General features: G+C 40.9%; 1 protein-coding gene across 3 annotated transcripts in view; it reads left to right on the top strand.

Annotated features, from left to right (window-relative positions):
- ARHGEF28 (Rho guanine nucleotide exchange factor 28) overlaps positions 1–15,028 on the top strand; it is a 314,196-nt gene that overhangs the window by 267,590 nt on the left and 31,578 nt on the right. For all 3 annotated transcript variants that reach the window (XM_034959953.3, XM_063604431.1, XM_008962831.4), the window contains 5 exons: positions 3,039–3,170; positions 6,251–6,351; positions 9,307–9,345; positions 9,443–9,490; positions 14,493–14,978. In XM_034959953.3, the coding sequence (XP_034815844.2) occupies positions 3,039–3,170; positions 6,251–6,351; positions 9,307–9,345; positions 9,443–9,490; positions 14,493–14,978 (806 nt within the window). The remainder of the gene's footprint in view (positions 1–3,038; positions 3,171–6,250; positions 6,352–9,306; positions 9,346–9,442; positions 9,491–14,492; positions 14,979–15,028) is intronic.

Raw genomic sequence — 15,028 nt, 5'->3', positions numbered from 1 at the left:
GAATGGCCAGCACAAAGGTCCTGGTGCATGGAAGTGCCAGGCTCGCCTGAGGAGCAGGCAGGGGGACAGCACAGGCTGAGGGAAGGGAGGGTGGGGTGAGCAGTGCAGGCGATGAGTCCAGGGATCACTAGGTCTCAGGTTGCATGGCGGGAGAGAAGGACTTGGAATTTCATCCTGAGTGGGATGGGAAGCATTAGAGAATTTTGAGTGGAGGAGGGACTTGACTTGTGGTTTGAAAGGTACCTCCTGACTGCTGTGTGGAGAATAGACTTAAGAGGGCGAAGTGCAGATGTTGGTAATAACAATGGGAGATGGTGGCTGAGGTTGGGTGAAGGGCAAGGTCATTGGAGATGAGAAAGTCCAGAGGATGAGAGGCCAGGGTGGTGGAAGGACTAAGTTTATAGAATTGAAAATACTGAGAATTTTGACAGGATTAGCGCTAGTGGGAGGGGGAGAACTTGTACCGTGTGCTAGCTCATTCAGGGAAGGCAAACGAGTGGCTGAAGGTCTATAGAGGAAAGGCAACAATGAGCGGTAGTGAGTGGTGTAACCTGAGGGCAGCAGCTTTAGGCAGAAAGGAGTTGGAGGGAGAGATGGAGATAATGGTCTGAAGTGACAGTGGGACAAAGGGCTTGGGAGATAAACCAGCCACCTCCTGAGAGAGTAGCAGGAAATGCTGTTGTACAGAAGAAGGGCTGGTAAATTACAGACCACGGACTACACACATCCCACAACCTGCTTTCGTAAGTTTAGTTTTACCGGAACTTAGCCACATCTGCTTGTTTATGTGTTGCCTCTGGCTACTTTTTCCTACAGTGGCAGAGATGAGCAGTTTTGACAGACTGTTTAGTCCACAAAACCTAAACTATTAACTGGCTCTTTGCAGAAAATGTTTGCCAGCCTCTGGTTTAGAATCTCAGAATATTAGCTCTGGAAGAGAATTTAGAAATCTTAGAATCAGCCATCTTTATTTCCCAGTTGAGGAAACTGAGGTCTTGAGAAGGGCATAGAGGTCTGAAGTAGGGTTCACTGATAGAACCCCTCATCCATCTGTTTATCAGATATCCATTGAGCATCTACCTTGTACTGTTGCTGGTGCTAGGGAGGCAGTAATGCTTTTGTAAAACTTTTAGTGAGGAAAGACAGACAATACTTACGGAAAAAAGAGAACTTTGGATAGTTATCTATCCCAAAGATACTGGGATTGTGGTAAGATGAAGGCTTTGCTTCAGAGAGATTAGCCTAAAGACCTCTTTTTGAGATGAGGATTGAGAAATGAGAAGCCAGCTGTCTCAAAAGCTTGGGGAGGATCATTTTGGGCAGAGAGAAGGAAGTGCAAAGCCCCTGAGGCTGCAGCGAGCTTCACGTGTTTAAGGAAAGAAGGGAGGCCAGGGTAGCAGATGTCAGCGGGGGTCACCGTGAGATGAGGTGGTGTGGGCCAGGCAGACTGGGATCAGATCATTGTAGGCCGTGTTTAAATAATTTTAAAAGAGGATGTTATTCCAAATATGATGGAAAGCATTGGAAGCTTTTAATCATGGGTGTGGCGTCATCTTATTTATGTCTTAAAACACTGGCTGCTGAATGGACAAGAGATTAGGAGACAAATCTGCCTGGAGACCTGTTAGGAAGTAATCACAGAAGTTAAGATGAGCCTTGGTCTAGACCAGTGCCATTGACAACGGGAGCAGAGAGAAGAGGCCGAGTCGAGATATATTTTAGAAATAAAGTCAAGAAGAAACTTCCAAGTGGGTTGACAAGAAGCAGTGACCTCCCTCATTGTCTTTGATAAAGGCTTGATGAAATAAATCGCCCACTCTCAGTATCAGCCAGTGGCTTTAACTTTCTCCCTCACCAAAACTTTCACTAACACTGGGTTGTACGCTCATCTGCTTCCATTCCTCTGGCACACTGTGACAGAGGTGCCGGGGCAGCAGCGGACCCAGCTGCTTAGAACCCAGGGCAATGGAGGTGCCGCGTGAGCCGCAGTTGGATAATCCACCCTGGGTCACTGACCATCCAGCCCCATTTGCAGCCGAAAGATCAAGCAGGAGTTCTTATCAGAGTGAGGGAGTTATCTTCCGACAAAAAGCCAGTTCAGTAGTGCACCTTGAATCGTCTTCCTGGGACTTCACTCTGCTGGACAGCTTTTCCTCCTTCCTTTCTTTTCTTCTGTCTCTTCCTCTTGAAACCCATCCATCTTTCCAGGTCCTGCTCAGTTTTCACCTCCTGTAAAAACATATTCCGAATCCTAATAGCTAATAGAATGCTCTTCCTCCTCCATGCTGCAGTAGCATTTATAATGCTCTAATAATGCTGATGGAGATGAGTGCTGATCACATGCTTCTGTATGGTCTAGTGGGTTGTGTATGTCTCTTTCCTCCTCCAATCTGTAAACTCCCCTGTTAGTTGTCAAATGCCCAATATCCCCTAGAACAGGTGCTTATTTAAAATACAGATCCTGTTTTCTCCTCCAGAGAATCAAATCCAGTAAGTCTAGAGCCAAAGACTGGGAATCTGTATTTCTAAAGACAAGTGTAGGGAAAATACTCTTTTGAGGAATAGCTAATATTTCTGGGCAACAGGTTTTAAAATTTTAATGCCTGGTATATTTATACTAACTGAATGACAGGAAGTTTTTAGGCATACCAATTTACTGAAAGTTGCATTTGAGATATTTTAATATAATGGGTTTATAGTTTTTTATTGAGTTAATTCTCTGTCGTAAAATGATGCTAAAAGTATTGGTCTAGATTAAAGATCTGCAAACTTTTCCTATAAAGGGCCAGATATTAAGTATTTTGGGTTTTGTAAATCACACAGTCTCTGGGGTGTGTGTGTGTGTGTGTGTGTGGTGTGCGCACGTGTGTAGGCACATGCCCATGTTTTGACAACCTTTAAAAATGTAAAAATCATTTTTAGCCCCTGGGTCATATAAAAACAGGGACAGGCCAAATGCAATTTGCCAATTCCTGGTCTAGATTAAATATATACCTATCTTTGTTTTTTAGATTTATTTTTGTTTTTCTCCATCTTAGCTGAGAGCCTACAAGTTGCTGTGAAGGCCTCACAGATGGGCGCCATGAGTCAATCATGTGAGGACAGTTGTGGAGACTCTGTCTTGGCGGACACACTCAGTTCTCATGATGTACCAGGATCACCGACTGCCTGTAAGTGAAAATGCAGGCCTTGGCAATGAGCCTGAGCACAATCCCTGGAGCTTACAGTGGCCACATAAAGTAAAGGCAATGACTGTCTCTGGTTGAAGGGGACTTGATATATTTTTTTAAATTAGAAAAAAACTGAGAATAAATATGCTAGCCTAAATGAGTATCATATGCATATAATAATGACACTGGGGTTTCAAGTATGAGGATCTAAAGAGTAGTTGGTGGGTTCTACTGCTCTGTTTGCCAGCCAAATATCGGACCTTCCCCAACCCCTACCCTGCCTCATTTTTGATATGATTTATTCATTACAGTTTTGAAAGAACTTTTTAACTTTTCAGGTTTTTTAAAAAAGGAGTCCCTGCGGTCAATTACAGAACAAGCCCTTAAACCTAATCTCATGTGCATCAACTGAGAAAACAACTCAGAAAACCAGAAATATACACACGGCTCCCTCCGTCTCCCTCCTTTCTCTCTCCCTCTCTCTTTCTCTCTCTCTCTCACACACGAAGTTTGGTGGTATGGTTAAAGCAGAAGTGCCAGAAAATTCTTGATCTGTGCCATCCTACACTTTAGTTCATGTCAGAATTCATTTATGAAAACATTGTTTCAAAACATTTTAAATATAAAAGAAATAGAATGTAGAGATTTGGTTTAGGTAATTTCCCCGAACCTAGCTATCCTGTTATATGTATAGTTGTAGGCTACTTAGTTCCATAAAGGTTTCTAAGATAAGAGCATAAAGAGTATACTTTTCATCCTGTGCAGGTGGTAACAACCTTACTTCCACAAGGTCTTATGTGCGTAAGATAAAATGGATAAAATGTCTTCAGTAGTTAGAGATCAGAAGATTAAATTGAACTCAAGATTGGAAGATTAAATTGAACTCAGAACTTCTTTAACAACATCCCTTGATTAATTAAGATATATAGATGCAGTATAGCTTTTTAATTCTATACTTCTTTTTTTTTTCTTTTTTAAACATCAGCACCACTAATTATCTTCCTCTCTCAAGTTCTGCTTTATCTAATCCTGAGTTTCTATTTTCAGAATGCGCACATATGTTTTTCATTTTGACACAGCCCAGATTCATCAGGGGAGTTGTACTGCCCTGGGTGATTTCCTTTTAAAAGAAGAACCTCATTATGCCATTGAGGAGTCTCTGTCTAAAAATACGTGCAGGGATCTGCTGCTCTCAGCCTCGCCCCAGGGACAGCTGGAGAGGCTCCCCTCCGCAGCTGCCCGAGCCCGCGGCCGTGCCTTCCCTCCCTTCAGGCCAGGCAGTGAAGGTCTCCTTGTCTGTATCCACATCTCTCATGACTGGGGAGAGTTTCAAAGGGACACCCGTGGCATTTGCCAGAACCATTGAGAGGCTCTTTAGAGGGGTCTGATATCGGGATTCAGGTAGAGGAAGTACCGAAGGCGGCTGGTGGGGTCCTGTACCCCAAGGCCTCTTCAGTTCTGGGTCAGACTGGAACATGGTGCTATGAGAGTTTGATTCTCTTTATAAAGTTGTTCAAGGCACAAGGCTAGCTCTAAATGGAGGTCTACAACTGTGACTGAATGGGTCGGTTCTGCAAATGACTTGGAGAACTGGGCTCTTCTGCATCAGGCTTATGTCAGCCTGAGGTTATAAGCCAAGCAGACAGCTCTATTTTCAGTCTTCAGTATACATGATGAGTATCTTCTACTTCTAGGAAAGTTCTGTTCACTGGAGACCCTCTGGCCCACCCTGAAATTGGATACAGGGACAGGGACCTGATCTGTGTTTTATTCTTCTGCCTTGTCATCAGCTTCTTTCCCATTTGATTTTCCTAATTTCTATGAGGGAGTGAGAAACAGAGTGGTGAATTCTTTAGTGATGCCTTTGGCCACTCTTTAAGAGTTAGGAATAGCACCCAATAGTAGAACCATTTTTCAAATGACAGAGAAACCTATAAAATGTCCCTCATTGTAAGTGAATAAGTGCTGATCAGCTTGAACAAAATGGACTTGTTTTTAGCTGATCTCATCGGAAGCCGTTTCCGTTTAGACAAAAACTTCTTTGTATTAGAAGAGGTCTTTGAAATCCTAGAGGACTCTCATTTTCCAAAGACATAAGTATTTTTGTTAAAGAAAAAGGCATTTCCTATATTGGAAATAAAGTTTCAAAATGACACAATAAAAATTATACAAACAAACAGTGTCACAAAGTGAATATCGATTTTGTCAGGGTCTGGATTGGACATGGTTCTAATAAAACACTGTTTTGGGCTTTGAAAATTCTAGTTTTAATCAGTGCAAGGTGGGCACAGTTTAAGTTTTAACTGAGTTCACATGGGTAAAGAAAGAAAGAAAATCCTGCCAACAGAGATTTAATGGATGAAGTGAAATCTGTATTTGGTACTTAAAAATATTTCGGGACTAGTTTCTATGTTTTCATAGTTTAAATACATAGTATTTGTAAATCTAAAGCATAACAAGAAATGTGAGAAAAACAACACATTTAGAAATTGTTAAAAAATAAGTTATTCAGAGATAGGGACAGGTTCTTGGTTTGTATGACTATGAGACCGTGAAGTATTAGCCATCTCCGCCTTCCTAGAAAGATGTCTCCCTCCTGCTTCGGACTCCTCCTTCCTCCTAAACCTTGTTTATCGTCTGCTGCTCTTGCACTGGCCACAAGAGAGACTTTTTACAGACTTGAGTCTGCCAAGAGACCTTGCTTTTGTTCTACAGCACCTGTTTAAATTTCATCCTTCCCAGGAGGCATTTTCCTATTAAGTGAGAGTGAGATGTAGATTCTACCCTCTGTAACACAAACAACACACGAACACTTCAGTGCAAGAAAGAAAAGTACAAAGATGGTGATACTTTGTGCGGTTCGTCAGTTGCTGTCTGTTAGCGTGTAAGCCCCATGTGGGCAGGGACCACATGCGTTGCTCTGCGCTCATCCAAGCACCTCATCTAAGAATACTCAATATGTATTATTTTGTGGTGTTTCCTATTTTGAAATATGTGTTGGCCGTGTACAGAAGAACCCGGTGGGCTGGCCGATGTTTGACGCTGTCCTTTTTGTTTCTGTCTCGATGGCGTGCTTCCAGCATTAGTCACAGGAGGGAGAGAAGGAAGAGGCTGTTCGGATGTGGATCCCGGGATCCAGGGTGTGGTAACCGACTTGGCCGTCTCTGATGCAGGGGAGAAGGTATTGTGAACTGATTTGTTAGTAAACGGCAGCGGTTACTGTGTATAATAAAATAGCCTCAGGTTCTGGTCTGTCACGGCAGTCAGTGGGACAAAGGTGCTTTTCTGAATTGTTCTCAATTGATTTAAATATTCATATTTAAACTTTCTAACTTATTTCTTCTTCAAATGTGCTTGCACTTCCTGTGTCATGTAGGTGTAAACAAAGCAACGATTGAAAAGTTATTAAAAAGATTAAAAACTCTCCTGTGTATATGTGTGTCTGTGCTCTCTGACTTCTGGTCTTTCTGCCCTGCAAACCTTTGCTTCTCACCCACTATGTCTGGCAGCTCTGGCACCCGGGGGCCCTTTTGCAACCAGATGGCGCCAAAGTAATTGAAACACCTTTTACTTTGGAATATTCTTGTTTCTTTCACCTTCCTTGACCCTCCTCTCCTTGCAGAGTTGATTTCCTGTCACCACCCACATTTCACCTACTTTTTTTGTGGTTAATTTTTAATTAATCTGACCAGTTTTTGCTTGGGGCACAGCGATTCCCAAAGGGAATCTTCTTTTTTGACTTACTGCTATATACATAGGTATTAACTCTCTCTTTAAGAATTAAATACATAAAACTTCCTATTAATGTCTACTGAAAGTGAGATGTCAGAAATAGGAAAGGAGTAAAATATGATTCTGGGAGGTGGCTGGTTGGCCTCTTCCTGCTTGTCAGGGCTCCAGAGTTTAGCTTTATCTAAAATTGAATTAGGTACATTACTAGGTGCCAATATGTGTCAATGTGAAAAAATGGCAAATGTCAGATCTTCTCATGTATACAACATATTTTACATGTTATATACTTTTTGTGTATATTACATAAGACTGAGAAATCAAGTCAAGGACTTTTAAAATCCAGAGAAAAGACAGCTGTGACTGAGTGTTCTTTTTTAAACTTCACAGGCCAAAATGAGCATAGGAATGTAATATTTTACTCCTTCTGATTGTAAGCTTTCTAATGTATTGCTTCTTAAAATGTTCCTGCTTTTCATCCTTTTCAGTGAAGACTTCACTTTTAAGTGTGAAGTTTGTGGTGTCCAACTGTGTTAATAGAAAAGAGAGAGTGAATTGGACAGTAATAATTTAATCTTGAATACAAAGTTGGGTGGCTCCTACCCCTAAAGTCTCCCTCTTCCACTCCAATTCAGCTACAGGTAGATAATTGAGGTTAAGTGTCTGGGTTCTTCTTTGGATTAAGCTATCTGCAAAATTTTTTGCTTAATAAGGCATTTTGAAAAATTAATACATTAATAAACCCAGGTAAAGGGCAGGATCACTTGAAATCAAACTTTTAAAAGGTGTATAATGGATATTTTGTCATTAGCTTCCTCTACAAGGTAAGGTTAGAACAAATTTCTGAAAGAATATTAAAAAATAAAATCTGACTCAAATGCAGAAATAATGGATAAATCGCCAACTGCAGTTTTAAACATTTACCACAAGGTGGCGGAACAACTCCATTGAAAACGCGAAATTTCCTGTCTTGTGTCAAACCTAGTGGCTTTTGGGCATAAGTAACCGCAGGTAGCACAGTCCAGCTCATTTCTATGGTTCTAATTTTTATAGACTATAAAAACTCTGTGCCATATGGTCTTACTACAGAAGCAGTGGAGTGTGGATGGGCCACGACAGAGCCAGAAGGGCAGCGAGAACGCCAACCATCCCTCTAGGGCGGGGGTTCTTAGAGCCTGTTCTCTCCCATAGGGTTTGGCACAGATCTAATGTCTTTAAGCTTCATCTCCATTTTCCGCCTCTGTCTTTTCTCTATCAGAGGTGCTGCTTACGAGTGAAATCTTTAATTGGCAGTCCAGGGGAAGCGGAGGTCTGGCTAGCTCATCCTGGCATCATCAGCCTAAACTAATTGAATTTAACAAGTTCAAAATTACCCGAGGACATGACCATGGCTGGCTGCTTTTTATGGCTTAAAATTAGATGAGACAGTAGGCCCTTGAGGACAGGGCATCTGATGGTCTCCCATAGCGTAAGGTGTGAAGTTTACAGTGGGTGATCGATATTCATTTATTGAATGGCGTGCCATCGAGTTCAACTTGGAGTCATTCACTTGTTGAGTGTCCGTGCTATGTCAAGCATCATTCTTATAATATGGAGCACATGGACAAAGTCTCGCTACTCACTGGTTTGCATCCTAGGGAGAGAAGGCCGACAATAAATGAATAAACAAGTGTTCAATTATGGAGGCTGCAAACCATCACTATCCACGTGTGCCCTTAATGTGTGCTGTGGAAGAGACAAAGAACGAAGCATAGACCCTGTCCCTAAAGAACAGACAGTCTCCTGTGGCTGGTTCATGGCCTCTGCTGCTAGTACTTCTACTATGGCAGTCACTGGTCTGGTGATCTCTGACTGTGGTGGGATCTAGAGCAGCCCAGCTAAGCGCGCCCCTATGGCCGCGGTCTGAGTCTGGTTTCTTTTCCCAACTGCTGTATATGTTGATATCGTGAATCTCAAACATTGAGAAAAGGAGTTAAGGCCAGACATGATATTCTTTCTTTAACTTTCAATCTGTCCTCTAGAATATAAGAGGTCAGCCTGACCCAAAAGACAACTTCAATCTGGGCACAGAGAACTCAATTCACATTGTGGTTTGCACAAGGTAAATGTTGTTACTTGAGTTTTCAGGGCGTCCTTACTGTCATCCCTTGTTGTTTTAAGGGGTGATTGGGTGAAAATTGCCATCCATCTCAAACATCAACTTTGCGTGAAGGACGCTCTTGTTGTCAAGTGTTTGTTTGATTCTATAGGCTTTTATTTCTGGGAGGAAACTGAGTCAGTATAGATGAGGTAATCAAGTTTAGAGATAGCAAAGTGATTTACCCAAGGTCATACATTTTGGGACACTGCAGGGCAGCTTTTCAGAAGTAGAATGGTTATTCATTTTCTTGTTTTTTATGTATTTTAGGTGGAATGTAGAAATTTTCCAGGTTCTTCACAATCAGAGGTGAGCTGCTGCACATACCTTAAATGTATCACCAGCCTTTATTTGTGGATAATGAAAGCTTTTTCAAGAATTTGACACTTACAATTTTGTTTTTCAGATTATACAAGCCATACAGAATTTAACCCGTCTCTTATACAGCCTTCAGGTAACTACCCTCCTCTAATCTTTGACCTTGTGAATGGTTCTCTTAATGCAATTCTCTTTGATGATTCCCAGACTTTAAAAATGAGAACAAGTGAGAGGTAGGGAATGATCTTAAAAGAATGACAACCTTCTAAGTGTGATGTGTTGGACTCACATGGTTTTGTAATCAGAGGCAACACCATGACTACATTTTATACCATTCTTCTCTGAAATCATAAAACAGTTCATATCTTTAAAAAATATTGATGAATATGATCTGGCTTGACATTTACAATGAAACTCTTAGGTGAGTGTAGCATGACTTCACATTTTCTGATGAAAACCTAAATTCACACCTAAACTTCTTTGACTTCTCCATGTGGCCATCAGCCTTTAGAGCAGTTAAGTAGTCCATATGTTGCTTTACTCTTTTGTTTGTTCATCCACTCAACATTTATTAATTTATTAATGTTGAGGGGATGAACACACAGTGCCTGTCTCTGTGCTGACTGTGCTGAGGGCTGAGCACACAAAGGCAAATGAGCCACACAGCCTGCTCTCAAATAGCTTACTGCCTTTCAAGGAAGAGCAGACATAAAAAAGAAATCATGCTTGCATTTAGGATTAAATGGTTGGATGATCCCTTAGGCTGGGGTCCCCAAACCCCAGGGTGCAGAGTGGTACCTGTCTGGGCTGCACAGCAGGAGGTGAGCTGGGGGCAAGCGAGCAGTACCACCTGAACTCCGCCTCCTGTGAGATCAGTGGCAGCATTAGATTCTTATAGGAGCGTGAACCCTGTTGTGAACTGTGCATGCAGTCTAGGGATCTAGGTTGCCCCCTCCTTATGAGAATCTAACGCTTGATGATCTGAGGTGGTACGGTTTCATCCTGAAACCATTCTCACCACATCCCAGCCCATCCATTTAAAAAAAAAAAAAAACTCTTCCACAAAACAGGTCCCTGATGTCAAAAAGGTTGGAGACCACTACCTTAGACCGTGCAAAGAAAGAGGCTCAGTGTGTCCGATGGCTTAATTTACTCATGAAAATGTATCTCGAAAGGATATACATGCAATGTTTGGATTGTTGAAAAATTTGTAGAAAAATTTGAGAATACAAGTAAATGAAAGAAAATGATTTCTGATTCTACAAAGAGAATTAAAATTATCATGTTGGTGTATAAGGCTCCAGATTTTAGAATTGTTCTCTGTGCACTCTTCTGTAACATGTAACTTTCTCTGTCATCAACTATTATTCTATCGCATACTTTTTAATGATTATATATTAAATTCAACTCTGTGGGGTTTATTCAATCCCTTATTGTTTACACTTTTGTATTATTAACAACACTGTAGAGGACATCCTTGTGTACTCATCTCTTTGAATACATCTGACTATTTCCTTAGGGTAAATGAGAAGAATTATTTTGTTTAGGTTTTCAATAGACTTTGCCAAAATAATCAAATCAACCACCATTCTCTCTTTTTCTTCCATTTGAAGATGGATTAGGGTATCTGATTATTTTATTTGTACTTCTTTGATTACTACTGAGACAAAACATTTTTCCCTCACTGGTTTATTATTCATTCATGCTTCATATCTTGTTGAATTTAAAAGAAAATAAAATGAAGCCTAAGTCTTCAGCAGAAAATATAAAGGCATGCTGCATTCGATGTTTTGTTATTTAGACTTCGACTCTATCAAGACTTCTTTCTCTTACGACCTTTTATTCTTGCTCTAGGACCAACATCTGAATTGTTAAAGCCTTGGATTACATTTGAATATATGACAGTGCTAATCTTATTTATTTTTCGATGCATATTTATATATCCTTCCACAAGAGCTTTTATTTTTTATTTATTTATTTTTTTGAGACAGGGTCTGGCTCTGTTACCCAGGCTGGAGTGCAGTGGCACGATCTCAACTCACTGCAACCTCTGTCTCCCAGGCTGAAGCCATTCTGCCACCTCAGCCTCCCAAGGAGCTGAGACTACAGGCGTGTGCCACCAAGCCTGGTTAGTTTTTCTATTTCACCATGTTGCCCAGGCTGCAGTCTAACTCCTGGGCTCAAAGTGATCTACCTGCCTTGGCCTCCCAAAGTTCTGGGATTACAGGCATGAGTCACTGCACCCAGCCCCACAAGGGCTCTTAAACAAGTTTCTTATCTCTTGCCAACATCATTAAGTTAAAATTTCATTATATTTTTGAATTAAATTGGAGAGAATCAACACCTTTACCATAATCACTTGCTTGTCTTATAAAAGAACATTGGTCAGTCATCTCTTATTCTATGATTTGCTGGAGAGCTTTGTAATTGTCTTCATATGGTATGATATGTGTGTATATGTATTTTTTTCACTAAGTTTATTCATATGTCTCTTTGCTGCTATTGTGAATAATTTTTTTTTTCATTTTGTGTCCCCAGTGGTTGTTGCTAATATAAATAAAGGTATTGATTTTGGGGTACTTATATTGTAACTGGTAAACTCATTGAACTTTATTTTTCATTTTAATAGTTTTTCCATTGATATTTTGAAGTATTCCAGGTAGAAAATTAAAAATTAGAAAATAATGATATTATGGCTATTTGTCAATAATTACATGAATTTCATTTTCTTGGCTTACTGCTTAGGCTAGGACTTTTGAAAATGTGTTAAATCATAGTGGTAATAGCAAGCTCTTTGTCTTGTTCAAGATTTAGTGAGAATGCTTTTAGTGTCTTAGGTTAGATGTGCGGTTCTGGAGTTGATGTTAGAAATCAATGTATCATGTAAGACAACTAATCTTTCTTTTAAATGTCAGCTGGGAAGGGATACAGTTTGAGCACCAGCCATTAACTTGGGGGATGAAAACATTGAGCATCCTGGCTAGTGCTGCCGGATGAAAACACTCACAAGGTCATGTGTCTTCTTTTCAACCCTGAATGCAGCCCTGTGTAGATTCAAGGTTCAGAAAAGCTGGATCACCTGAATGACCTAATTTTTGCAACACATTAGGTTAAACCAACATGGGAAATATCAAAGTCTACAGTGAATTCTTTTAATCTGAGCTGGTCGAAGGCCATGGGCTTTGAAAGATTTCTGTTCATGGCACAGTCGTCTTTTTTGAAGCTGAATGTCTTATATGTGACTGAAGTTTTTACATAAACAATTTTGAATCAGGTGGAATGAAATTGGATCCCTGTATTAGGAAAATAGAGTTAGAAATGAGGCATAGACAGGGCTAAAAGGAAAAGACACAGATATTCTAGCAAAGTAAAGTTAAGAGAGTGAATTGGGAATTTCCCTAAACTTGAAAAGCAAGTGCTGTTCTCTGTCCTAAATATAAATGTAAACTTTAAGTGTGAAGATTATTCATTTAGCTTTAAATGAATATTTAAATTTAGATGAATATCCGATCTTCAGATTCCAGCTCTATGCAAGGGAAAAGAATGGCCTTATCCCAAATGTTAGATAGACATGAAGAATACCTCACAGAAGCACTTAATTACTGTAGCTGTAACTCTTACGTGAGAGTTATTGTCTGTGGTAGTTTTGACATATAAAGTATTGGATTTTTGTTTGTCTTACCATACTGGTCCCTAAAGATTTATTAGAATTAAGTGGTGATGTACAGTCTACAATTTTCTTTAGCCAGATCAACAGAGTCCTGAGTGGCTCATTGTGTGCTAATTATTTCATATTTAAAGATCATAGTAATTAATACCTATTCTGGATGATAATAATTGTTTTATTTATAACAACTCCCAAAAGCCACTAAATATTCATGTGTCTGAAATTTTAAAGATTAGTTTCCAAATTTAAAAATATGAATTTTCTTTCAAAAGGCCCCAGTGAATACATTTTTGAGTCGTATTCCAAGACAAGTATGAATTTAAAATATACCTTAGTTCTTTAACTTTCAAAAGTATAGGAAACTGCTGAGCTGACAAAGAACATATGGTCAAATCCCCATCTTCCCAACATCTGTTATATGGACAGTTTAAAAAATTCTTAGGAAGGAAAAATGTGAATTTATCCCTAGGAGAGAAATGATTTCTCATATGGAGTCAAAACATACACACATACTCAGTATGTGTCCATTTTCAATTTGTCCCTTCTGTACTGCTTTGCACTCTAAATGGGAACTTTTAAAATTAAAAGCTTCCAAGGGCATTCACAGAGATCTTTTTGGTTTTGTGGAATCCTTCCAAATCTTGGTAATTATTTCCTGTGATGTTGCCAAACTTTTCATAGGCAGATACCGTAACTCAAAATGTTTTTTTAATCTGGTTGGTAATGTCCTCTGGGCTTTAGAGTATCTATTTTCCCTTAATCATTTCAGCCTCCTGTTAGCGATCTATTAAACAAATAAATTTCAGCTTAGTTTTTTTGTACATGACCTTCCTGCTATAATACAAAGATATAACAGTAATGAGACTAGCTTTAGCCACTTGCATATCTCCTAAAAATAGTATTAACTGCTATTCTCAGGCATTATGTTATAAAAACATTATTTACCTAAAGTCTCCAAATAGTTGTTTTTTATTTTTATGTCTTCATAATGCAATGTAGCTCAAGTAATTTCTGGTTTGGGACTCAAAGGAAGGATACTACTAGGTTTATGTGGATTCTTAAGTTCTCATGAATGATTGACTAGGGAGAGACCTCAGCAAGAGAGTGAGATGTAGGACAGGAATGCACAGCCTTGTGAATTTATGTGCCGAGTTCGTATTCAGAAGACTCGCTTAACTATCACCCAACCACCAGCAGCAAACTACCTTCCCACAGGAGAGGATAATATTGCTTTTGGGCTTTGTTTCTTTTCTCTATAAATTCACAGGTCCTACCCCTAGGACAGATGTAGACAAGCCTCTCTGGAACGCCAAAAATCTTGCCTTTGGAGGTAACTTAGAAAAAGGCCAGAAATATTGAGAGAAATGAATTCGGGCCTGCGTTTTGTGTTTCGAGGTAGTTCCAACCGAAAGGGTAAACAATAACCATGGAAGCTTGTGTTCAGTGAGTTTTCCTCTGTCTGCTCTGACAGGCCGCCTTGACCATTCAGGACAGCCACATTGAGATCCACAGGCTGGTTCTCCAGCAGCAGGAGGGCCTGTCTCTCGGCCACTCTATCCTCCGAGGCGGCCCCTTGCAGGACCAGAAGTCTCACGACGCGGACAGGCAGCATGAGGAGCTGGCCAATGTGCACCAACTCCAGCACCAGCTCCAGCAGGAGCAGCGGCGCTGGCTCCGCAGGTGTGAGCAGCAGCAGCGGGCGCAGGCGGCCAGGGAGAGCTGGCTGCAGGAGCGGGAGCGGGAGTGCCAGTCGCAGGAGGAGCTGCTGCTGCGGAGCCGGGGCGAGCTGGACCTCCAGCTCCAGGAGTACCAGCACAGCCTGGAGCGGCTGAGGGAGGGCCAGCGCCTGGTGGAGAGGGAGCAGGCGAGGATGCGGGCCCAGCAGAGCCTGCTGGGCCACTGGAAGCACGGCCGGCAGAGGAGCCTGCCCGCGGTGCTCCTTCCGGGTGGCCCCGAGGTATGGACCTTCTGCGGTGCTGTGAGGCAGCCTCTCAAAGACAGGGGTGG

This window comes from Pan paniscus, chromosome 4 (assembly GCF_029289425.2).
Source record: "Pan paniscus chromosome 4, NHGRI_mPanPan1-v2.0_pri, whole genome shotgun sequence".
NCBI lineage: Eukaryota > Metazoa > Chordata > Mammalia > Primates > Hominidae > Pan > Pan paniscus.
This window is presented reverse-complemented; position numbering and strand designations above follow the sequence as displayed.